The following is a 12001-nucleotide window of genomic DNA, read 5'->3' as shown; positions in this document are numbered from 1 at the left end:
CTAGCAGGCCACACTTGTTTCTGACCACGAACAAGTGTTTTTCCCTGGTTTTCTCCTACATGGCCATAAAGCTAGGATTTGTTGTCACTGGCAATTTCTCCATGAAAAGGGGAGCACTGACCACTCTACAGAGCAGAAGTCAATTATATTCCCATTTGACCGCCACCCCTCCCCGGGGGTTGATTGTGGAGTCATTTTAGTTTTTAAAAGTTGGTGTGTTCAGTCTTTAATGAGCTTAATTATTTTCAAAGTAGGAGTTCTGGTCGCCTCTATTTCACATGTAGTTCTGTACACCTACTATAAAGATAGGCCGGGGAAAAAACTTGGCCCTCCCAGGAGTTTGGCTCACACCTATACGAAGACATGAAATAAATTGATAACAAGCACTGGCAATGCCAACAGGTCTCGCTATAAGGAAACAACCTTTACAACGCAACTTTTACAACGCACTACCATTACAACGAAACTTTTACAACGCAACATCCATTACAACGCATGTCTTTACAACGCAACCATTACAACGCATGACACTACAATGCACACCACTACAACGCATACCATTACAACACAGTCATTACAACGCATACTATTACAACGCATAACTAACCATCCAACACTTACCCTACTGTTGCGCCCCCTGGAGTTAGAATAGTAATTTTTACCCCTACACTATCCAACACTTACCCTACTGTTGCACCCCCTGGAGTTAAAATAGTAATTTTTACCCCTACACTATCCAATACTTACCAAACATGCAATGTAATGTTATGCGTTGTAATGGTATGCGTTGTAAAGGTAGTATGCGTTGTAATGGAATGCGTTGTAAAGGTAGTTTAACAATATTCGTTGTAATGGCATGCGTTGTAATGGAATGCGTTGTAATGGATGTTGCGTTGTAAAAAATGCATTGTAACGGTATGCGTTGTAAAAGTATGCGTTGTAATGTCATACATCCCTAGCTATAATGTGCTAACGCATGCAAACACATCAGTTAACAAATATTTTTTTTAAGTGTTGCATTCACAAGTGATATATAAAACTATGTGATGATTCAGCTTACTTTTACATGGTAAATAGACCTTAATGTAGCCACGTAAAGGACTTCATAGAAGGTGGAATGTTACACAAAATAGCCAACAATACGAAGTGAGATGGAAATATCCGTCTGGTTGGAATATATTTTTAAGAATTGGTAACAATAAGCAAGGCATACAAGTGCACTGCCAAGCCACACTCAAAAACTGAGAAAGGATATATGCGACAAGAGCTGATAAATTGAGGAGGAGGCGGGAAGTAGGGGTGGGCGAAGAATTCCGCTCCATCAGCAGAGTTTGCAGAGTTTTGCCCGCTCAGCGGAGTTCCAAAAAGCTCCAGGAATTGATGCGAAGCTGAGTTTTTTCTCTCAAGCAAGTCACCAATGTTAAGTTGGCGAACGCCTGCGAGAAAAAAATCACGCGCTAGACCTCTTCCTGGCGGGAATTCTCAACGTGTGCGGTTGTGGTAGGTCGCGACCGCTCACGTTGAGAAATCTGATGCTCGCGTTGAGGAAGCTGCAGTTCGAGTAATGTCTAATAGAGTGGCAGAAAGCATCAGCGCCCTCTGGCACCCGCATGGTGCCGTTCGCACTGATTTTACAACGCGGGACAAAATCTGCACTAAACATCAGTGCGAGTACCGCAACTTAACAGACTCCGCCTCTGGCTCAGTCGTTCCAGAACTTTACATAGTTAATATCCGTAAAGTCCGCCCAGGGCTAGTAGGAAGGGGCCACAGACTGAACAATTTTGGTCCTGTTAACTAGCAATGGGGGTGTAAGATGCCATTTAAATAAAGGTTGGTTTAAATGTGGGCGGAGTTACAGTACAGGGCCTCAACAGTGAGGTCCCATTGCAGATACATAGAAAACTGAATAAGCGCATAGAACTGCGGCGTCTTCTGCATGCTATCTCACTTCCAGAGAAAGCAAGGCAATGGGTAGCTAGGAAGCAGTGTGAATAGTGGTGCCATTACTAAGGTGTGGGTGGGGTTTTTGCTCCTCTGTGCCCCATATTTTCCTAATGGACTCTTCCTTTTACCTTGTAGAACATCATCAAGAAGGTTAGCGGCCAGAAGTTTGTGTACAAGTTTGTATCCTACCCTGACCCAGTTGCCATGGAGACAACAAAGGATGAGACCAGGCGACCTGAGACTTTGTGCGACCTCAGCCAACCGTCCAATCCAGGAGATGGTGCTGGCCTTCCTAAGATACCGCGTGGCACCTGCAAAAACAACCGCAACGAGTACATGCGTTCAGGCCTCTACTCCACCTTTACCATCCAGTCTTTGCAGCCGCCAAGCTTTGGCCGGCCTGTGGGGTTGACCCTTCCTCAAGTCAAGACCACTGCTTCAGAAGGGCCAATGCCTGGCGATTTAACTTTGGGGCCTCCGATTAGGGGGCCGTGTGCAGAGCCGGTGGCCCCTGAGGAGCGGAAGCCAAATACTGACCTCATCCCTCTGGAGATCCATATACAAGGGCCAGAAGAGGACGACCTCCCTCTCCAGGTATGTGATCTGATTCCCCCGTCTCTCAGCACCTCTACTTCTCCCCTGCATATATCTGGTATGCACTTTCCCCATCACCGCACCTTCTGTCTGCATTTGTATGAAACAATCCCTTTTCCCCAGCACTGCCCATTCCCCTCTGCATATGTGTGTTACATCTCTCCCACCACCGCATCTGCCTTCTTCTATTATTTGGTGTGCACATATTTCACCAGCACTTCCCCTCATTCAGCCAGGTATCTGATATGCACACCTCTCTCCAATAACTGGCCCTTTTTCCTGCAGGTATCTGATGTGCACGACATCTCTCCCAGCACTACCCCCTCTTTTCTGTAGGTATCTGATGTGCACACATCTCTACCAGCACTTCCACCGCCCCCCTTTTTCTGCAGGTATCTGATGTGCACACTTCTCTCCCAGTACTACTCTCTCTTTTCTGCAGGTATCTGATGTGCACACATCTCTCCCAGCACTGGCCCCTTTTCCTGCAGGTATCTGATGTGCACACATCTCTCCCAGCACTACACCCCCCTTTTCTGCAGGTATGTGATGTGCACACCTCTCTCCCAGCACTACCCCCCAACCCCCATTTTCTGCCGGTATCTGATGTGCACACATCTCTCCTAGCACTACTCTCTCTTTCCTGCAGGTATCTGATGTGCACACATCTCTACCAGCACTACTCTCTCTTTTTTGCAGGTATCTGATGTGCACACCTCTCTCCCAAACTACCCCCCCACACTTTTTTACAGGTATCTGATGTGCACACATCTCTACCCAGCACCACCCCCTCTTTTCTGCAGATATCTGATGTGCACACATCTCTCCCATTACTACTTTCTAATTTCTGCAGCTTTCTGATGTGCACACATCTCTCCCAGCGATACTTTCTCTTTTCTGCAGGTATCTGATGTGCACACCTCTCTCCAATAACTGGCCCTTTTTCCTGCAGGTATCTGATGTGCACGACATCTCTCCCAGCACCACCCCCTCTTTTCTGCAGATATCCAATGTTGCACACATCTATGCCAGCACTACCCCCTCTTTTCTGTAGGTATCTGATGTGCGCACATCTCTACCAGCACTTCCACCGCCCCCCTTTTTCTGCAGGTATCTGATGTGCATACATCTCTCCCAGCACTACTCTCTCTTTTCTGCAGGTATCTGATGTGCATACATCTCTCCCAGCACTGGCCTCTTTTCCTGCAGGTATCTGATGTGCACACATCTCTCCCAGCACTACACCCCCTTTTCCTGCAGGTATCTGATGTGCACACATCTCTCCCAGCACTACACCCCCTTTTCCTGCAGGTATCTGATGTGCACACGTTTCTTCCAGCACTGGTCCTTTTTCCTGCAGGTATCTAATGCGCACACATCTCTCCCAGCACCACCCCCTCTTTTCTTCAGATATCCAATGTTGCACACATCTCTCCCAGCACAGGCCCTTTTGTCTGCAGGTATCTGATGTGCACACATCTCTCCCAGCACTACTCTCTCTTTTCTGCCGGTATCTGATGTGCACACATCTCTCCCAGCACTACTCTCTCTTTTCTGCAGGTATCTGATGTGCACACATCTCTCCCAGCACGACTCTCTCTTTTCTGCCGGTATCTGATGTGCACACATCTCTCCCAGCACTACTCTCTCTTTTCTGCAGGTATCTGATGTGCACACATCTCTCCCAGCACTACCCCCCTTTTCTGCAGGTATCTGATGTGCACACATCTCTCCCAGCACTACTCTCTCTTTCCTGCAGGTATCTGATGAAAACACATCTCTCCCAGCACTGGCCCCTTTCCTGCAGGTATCTGATGTGCACACATCTCTCCCAGCACTACCCCCCTTTTCTGCAGGTATCTGATGTGCACACATCTCTCCCAGCACTACTCTCTCTTTCCTGCAGGTATCTGATGAAAACACATCTCTCCCAGCACTACTCTCCCTTTTCTGCAGGTATCTGATGTGCACACATCTCTCCCAGCACTGGCCCCTTTTCTGCAGGTATCTGATGTGCACACATCTCTCCCAGCACTACCCCCCTTTCTGCAGGTATCTGATGTGCACACATCTCTCCCAGCACTACTCTCTCTTTCCTGCAGGTATCTGATGAAAACACATCTCTCCCAGCACTACTCTCCCTTTTCTGCAGGTATCTGATGTGCACACATCTCTCCCAGCACTACCCCCCTTTTCTGCAGGTATCTGATGTGCACACATCTCTCCCAGCACTACTCTCTCTTTCCTGCAGGTATCTGATGAAAACACATCTCTCCCAGCACTACTCTCCCTTTTCTGCAGGTATCTGATGTGCACACATCTCTCCCAGCACTACTCTCCCTTTTCTGCAGGTATCTGATGTGCACACATCTCTCCCAGCACTACCCCCCTTTTCTGCAGGTATCTGATGTGCACACATCTCTCCCAGCACTACTCTCTCTTTCCTGCAGGTATCTGATGAAAACACATCTCTCCCAGCACTACTCTCCCTTTTCTGCAGGTATCTGATGTGCACACATCTCTCCCAGCACTACCCCCCTTTTCTGCAGGTATCTGATGTGCACACATCTCTCCCAGCACTACTCTCTCTTTCCTGCAGGTATCTGATGAAAACACATCTCTCCCAGCACTACTCTCCCTTTTCTGCAGGTATCTGATGTGCACACATCTCTCCCAGCACTACTCTCTCTTTCCTGCAGGTATCCGATGAAAACACATCTCTCCCAGCACTACTCTCTCTTTTCTGCAGGTATCTGATGTGCACACATCTCTCCCAGCACTACTCTCTCTTTCCTGCAGGTATCCGATGAAAACACATCTCTCCCAGCACTACTCTCCCTTTTCTGCAGGTATCTGATGTGCACACATCTCTCCCAGCACTAGTCTTCTCTTTCTTGCAGGTATGATAAGCACACCTCTCTCCCACCACTCGCGCCTGCCTATTGTGCTGTTAAAACCAGCACCATGCCCCCCTCCTGTTAGCCCCCCTCCTCTTGCCTGTCCAGGTTTGACTCCTTCTTTTGCAGGGCTCTGACTTCCAGTCTTGCTCTTTCCTGTCGCTGTCCCCGCCCCAATCCATATCTCCCGTTATTTATGTCTGCCCTCTTGCCTCGACAATGCATTTGTCTTTTCCCTCTTAGCTGTTCTGGTTTGCATTTATCTCAGCTGAAGGTCACACAGTGCGACAGCCACGGCGGAGGTCATCAGTGAACAGCACAGCAGTTCACTGTACATTGGTAAAACCTTCATGATCCACCAAAGGGATAACTTATGGGTGATCTGGGTGTTGAGCTCTGTGTTAAACTTTCATTGCTGAATCCAGCCCCATCCCATATGCTAAGCGAGAACCATTGGGACTAAAAATACTTTTCATAGTACATCTACGAACTGCCCTCATCATTTTAACAGGTTGCAGCAGCCCCACTAATTTCTGCAGTTCCTACACCCTTGAAATGTGGAGGGGTTAAAAGCCAACCCCACTCTTGCCAGGATATCAGCGGTACTTTATTGTAATTTCATTTACATAGCACTTACTCCCCCTGACGAGGCGTCCAGGCGCTGTACGGCGAGTAGCACGCGACTCTGGGACCCAAGGTTAGGGGCTAATCCAGTTTCTGAGATAAAATAGATGTTTTAAACCTGAACCATTTGTGGACTAAGAAGCAAGACAGTTTTCCTGTAAACCCTGTACTTGGCCCAGATTATTATAGAGCAACATTATAAAAATCAAATAAAATAGGTCTTTGTACAACTGGAATTCTTAACTCATATATTTGAAAGGGCTTTCTTTCGTGATAATGAAAAAAAGGAGTTTTGAATAAATAAAATATATGCCTACGGTCACACAATTTAAGCAGAGGGGGCCGCGGTTTAGCCAGGTATTCTGCTTTAACTTTGTACAAATCAGCCATTAAATGGAATCTATTTGTCTTTTGCTATGTCAAGGCTTTGTTTTAACCTATTCGTCAACTTGTCTGCAGTTTGTATATAGATAAACTCGACCTGAAGGCGTTGGAGCGCTTTACATGAGTATTAGTTACATTACACAAGGTCACATTCATTTTTTATTGATTTGGGGAGATTTAAGTGATTTGCCAAGAATCACAGGATGTTGAGCTGATGCCGAGACTCACACCTGGTTCCCCAGTTCCACAGTCTACAGCTCTGGCTGTAATTCTACATTCTGAGTAGAGGGTGGGTGGCAGGCAGAAGCCACAGGACAGATCAGCTCGGTATGGGCTTGACGTTCCAACAGGACCTGGGGCCGAGCCAGGCTCCAGGCTCGAGCCTGGCTCAAGCTTTCAGCGGCTCGCCCATCTCTAGTATTAACTTTGTATTCATGTGTGGCTCCTGAGAAGCTCGCTACACGAAGGCCTCGATGCGCTGTAACTCTTCCTCTGGGTCTAGACCATGGATGCAACTGCAGATTAATGGACCAGAGAATGCCTATCCAAAAGCACCCCTTTAGGCTCCCTTAGCAGGGATTCTGTAATGTTGCTGAAGTCGTGTTTGCTCCTTGGTAAAGACATTTTCAGAACCCACGACCTAATCTAGAGGGAGGGCGTAGCACGTGCGTTGGAAATTGATATCGCTCAACCGCCACCATCCAGCAGGCCCTGCTGAGCGTAGATTTCTTGCTAGTGTTGATCACAATCTTCTGTGATGGGCACTCCATTTGCAGTTCTCTTGAACGCTCACAAGATAGACGCCATCTTGTCCATGAGACGCTATCGTGTAGATCCCATCTTCACGGGGTGGATGTGGCCACAACTTCATATCTGGTAAAAGCAGCTAAGTGAATATGCAGATTAGCTTTCATTTTTTGTGGGGGAGATGCACATCTAGGTAGTTAATGGTGTCAACTCTGTTGTGCATACAAATTCTAGCAACAAGTCCTTTGTTTATTTTTGTTAAGTTTGTTTGTTTCTGGAGCTTCAAGTGCCACTGAGTGGCCATTACCAAATGTATTCGGAAGCTGGGGACCACTGGACAAAGGGAAGTCAGTCTGGTTTAGTACTAGTGTGCTAACTTCTTCTTTCTGATCCTCATGGAGTCCATCTATAGCGGACATTTTGTGTGAGGGGAATTCCAAAGCCATAAGCGTTGTGAATGCAGGGTTCTCCCTTCCAGAAGTGCAAAGGGGCAGTAGCTCCACGTAGTCCGGGCGTTGATACTTGGTAAGTGAAGACTGAGGGGCATATTAGCAAGGGCGATATCGCCGCTTTAGTGAGACTTTTTCCCGCTAAAGCGGCGATATTTTTTATAGCCCTATTAGCAAGCTGTCGCTAACAGCAGTTAGCGACAGCTTATACGCGACAGCTACAGGTTTGGGGCTCGCTTTGCATGTCAGCGATATTTATCGCTAATGACATGCAAAGTGGGCATACCCAACCTGTTAGCAACTGAAAGCAGTCGCTAACACAGCTATCGCCTATTAGCAAGGCAGGCGAAGCGATTAAAAAAAAATGGCGTTAAGCGCGAATATTGTCAGAACCTAACGCCTGCTCAGACCATGACTTAACCTGTATATCCAATGGGAGGTGGATATTCAGGTTAAGTCCCCATTAGCGATAATGCCTGAATATCGCTGGATTTCCAGCGATATTCACGCATTGAGCCGCTATCGCCGGATAGTTGATCGCTTTGGAGATAAACGTTGCTAAGAGCACGCTATCTCTGCGATAATATCTGGCGATAAAAAAAATGTGCTAAGCGCATTTAGCGATAATTATCGCTATTTGTTGCTAATATGCCCCTCAATTCTTTCATAGGGAAGCTGGGAGCACGGCTGAGTATGGCCTTATAAGAGAGGCAGAGCCCTGAAATCTGCATTCTTTTCAACCCGGAGCCAGAGCATAGATTTCAAGACCACAGAAGTGGTGGGAGCTCTCATGGCCAAAGATAAGACGGGCACGTAGTTCAGATTCTACTTGGAATTTTCATGTTTTTTTTTCTTGAAGGCTCACCATGGGAGAGGGAAGAGGTTGACACCAACACATGAGCAATTAACATCTGAATTTTCAATGGGCTGAGTGAGGGCATTGCTTCACACCTAGATCTTGATGTTACTTAAGCAGATGATTAAGCTTCTGCACATCCGTAGGTGCACGTGTAGAGTATTTGAAAACTGCAGAGTCTTGATTCATTAGTCCACACGTCAATGTAAGTAAAGGTTAGTCCAGATCACCCTATAACTTCATAAAGGAGAAAGATGCCTTGTAATTGTAATTGCATTTATATAGCACTTAGTATCCCTTATGAGGCATCAAAGCGCTTTTTGGCGAGTAGCATAGAACTCCAGAACCCTCAAAAAATTAGTGATGAATTAGTATAGGGAAATATGAAAGTAATTTGAGAGGTGGACACGTGAGCTTGTTTTTTGGGTTGAAAAAGGATAGTTCAGGGATAGAAGAGGGAACGTTTTGCAGATGAGGTATTGAAGCTTTTTTTGGCGAGTAGCACCCTATGAATTAATAGAGACGTAGATGCTTCAGCTTCTTAGCTCACCCACTAACAATGTTGTTATACTTTCAAAGTCTATTATATTTTTCTCACTTTTGTCTGCATCTATCCTAGCACTTTCTAGCACTGAAAATTCTCGACCAATCATCACTTTCTAAAGTCTTTTCTCTACCACCCTTCTCTTACCCCCATTGTGTACTCCTATAATTCATTATAACCCTTCTACTGGGCGGTGAGTCAACTCATATTGAATGCCTTTTTGATAGGCTGGCAAGAAGAATTTGGTTCACTGTCCTTTTACATCTGTCGCACGAGCCTCAGAGCTCACCAATAACTTCTCCCAATTGTGAGAGTCCAATCCTTACACATCAGGAACCTCTGCTTTCAACAGCCTTCCTCCTGAGCTCATCAGGGTTATTCATCTTTTTAAGTTTTATATAGTGCGAACTTGACCAGAAGGTATTGTAGCGCTTTACATGAGCACCAGTTACGTTACACCAGGACACATTAATGTTTGGTAGGCACGGGGAGATTACGTGATTTGCCCAGAATCACAAGATGTTGAGCCAACGCTGACACTTGAACCTGGTTCCCCAGCTTCAACATCGGCAGCTCTTGCCCTATGCCGCATTCCGGATACATGCTGGACAATCTTCTACCATAAAGATATATCAGGCAAAGTGGCAATGGTTCTGTATTACGTGTCTGTAGCTTTGGCAACATCCGATATCCTCACAGTCACATAAGATGCCCCTTATCTGACACATATCTCATAGCCTGGCCTAAAATGCAGTTCGGTGAAGGGCCATCTTTCAGCGATATCCCGATTTAGTCCTTCTTTGAAGACCATATGTCATTTCTCTTACAGGATTGTCAAAGAGTTTAGTGTGCTTTCCAGATCTTCTCCCCAACTATGCCTCCGTCTCCTTTCAATAGGGGCCTAAATACAGTTCTGCCTCAACTAATGAAAAGCCCGTTTGGACCAATCCATTGGTAAAAGCTCAAGTGTGTCCTGGAAGGTAACAACAATGCTTATGTTCACGTCCGCCAGGAGTACAAGTTAAATCGAGACTGTCACCATAAAAGAGCTCTTAGGTTCCAACATAAAGATGGCGGGATTCAGGTAACGATTGCCAGGTTAATCACAAAGGTTCAATAATATTTTACCTAAGTTAATAGAAAATCTTTAGGCCTTTTTCGTCGACTCTTACCTCTGCAGCAAAGAGATCTCTGCATTACTGAATATTTGCCAATGTCTGAAATTATATGTGGCAAGAACAAAGTGCTTCATTCTTGTACATCAACAGTTTGTAGCTTGGGGCAGCCTTTACCCAGTTGACCTTCTTTAGAAGTAGAAGATTGCAAAGAAGACATTCCCTTCTGTCACACCAAAGCCTGTCACCCTCTACGGGGAAGAATAACTACTCTTTGGATTGGGGCCTAGCAGCAATGGTTGTCTTTAATTCAAGGGCACCTCTTTGGGACATTGGCTGCAAGAGCATATAGGAAAGCCAAACTACGTTCATACAACACTACTGTGTGAAAACAGAAGGTGCGAGATAGCCAGCACGGGGTAGGTGGTTCTCCACAATCTGGTTGAATAGTGTGAGCCTGCTTTCCCACCTACCGCTGTATGCAATGGGATATGTATTTTATTCTTCTGTTGAATTCTGATTCAAGCATGTGAATCTGTGAACGAACCAATGGTTGAGAAGAAACTATACCTCCACTTCTTCATTGTGGTATCTTTCATAGATTCGCATGCATCCCATAATCAGAGGCTCCCTTTTATTATCCTTTTACACTTTCGCTTCAAAATCTAAGCTGTTGAGGCCTTGTAAAAATATTGAGAGCACATTCACTACATTAGAAGGTGTTTGACTGCTTTGTAATGAAATGCGTATGGTGTTAAAACTCTATTTTGTGGCCTTCCGGCCATGTGAACATCATTTAATGCTGCTGTAAAGTACTATAAACTCCCAGTTTGATGACTAAGAATGATCCAAGCATGTGAATCTATAAAAGATATCAAGGCTGGAGAACTGTAGTTACCAGTACGTAACTTATTCACATTCATCTTTCTCTTGTTTTGGCGCCTACTCACTAACATTCCAGGAAGGAACAGGGGCTTTGCTTAGTCAGCAAGATTCGGGGGGTGTGAATAGCAAACTACAAATCTAAAAAACAGTATGCCGAAGAGTGGAGGATGACCACGGTTTGGGGTGCGCTGTTCCTACAAGGAACAGGTTCAATACTCCCATTAGGTGGGCCTCTGTCTAAGTTCCTTTAAAAAAAAAAAAAAAATAGAAATTAGCAGTTAAAACCTTTTAGTCGGACGAGAACAAAACAAAAAAGCATAGAATGCCCAACTCAGGGCCCTCAGACCCATGTCTCAAGCCAAGAATGCATTTATTTGGGCAGGTGTCCAAACAGCCCCACCGAACCTACGCCCCTGTGAAGGAATACTAATCATCTTTAATCAAAGGATTCTCAATGAATCCCTTACAGTATGTTGACCGCCCTATATTTTGTGTCTGTCTTCTGTAATACAGATGTATTCCAACAATTTGCCAATGTAATCTTTCCTAAATCCCCAAGACTCCATTCTTTGTGGCAGAGTAGCCAAAGGCACCTGGTTTCACCCATTTTAAGATATATCTTAACCAGGAATAGGTCATATTCCCTTGCTCTGAAAATGCATATTCAGTTTCCTTTTTTTTTTGCTGTGACCATATTTAGAACCTGTTGTGTTTACCACTATAACGTTAGTGTCCTATGTCTTCGACAGATCTGCATAATGCAGCACTTGGTTGCTCCTCTTCGAAGACTGTATAGCGCACACTCCCAAAATTAATAAAGCGCTGTAAAGCATGCGACAATTGTGTCTCAAGGGTTGGAAAAAAAAAATCACATTTATGCTTTTAATAAGGTGTGAACATTTTCCTGTCGACACAGATGATGTTCTTATTTTTCTGGAGTGAGCATTCTCCCTGCTATC

At 45.4% G+C, this 12001-nt stretch overlaps 1 protein-coding gene across 1 annotated transcript in view; it reads left to right on the top strand.

The window, feature by feature from the left end:
- ELK1 (ETS transcription factor ELK1) overlaps window positions 1-12001 on the top strand; it is a 171177-nt gene that overhangs the window by 84512 nt on the left and 74664 nt on the right. The window contains exon 3 of the mRNA XM_078664780.1: window positions 2083-2541. Coding sequence (XP_078520906.1) covers window positions 2083-2541 — 459 coding nt within the window. The remainder of the gene's footprint in view (window positions 1-2082; window positions 2542-12001) is intronic.

The sequence above is a fragment of the Lissotriton helveticus genome, chromosome 10 (genome assembly GCF_964261635.1).
Source record: "Lissotriton helveticus chromosome 10, aLisHel1.1, whole genome shotgun sequence".
Lineage (NCBI taxonomy): Eukaryota > Metazoa > Chordata > Amphibia > Caudata > Salamandridae > Lissotriton > Lissotriton helveticus.
The sequence above is the reverse complement of the archived record's forward strand: the minus strand, read 5'-3'. Positions and strand labels throughout refer to the sequence as shown.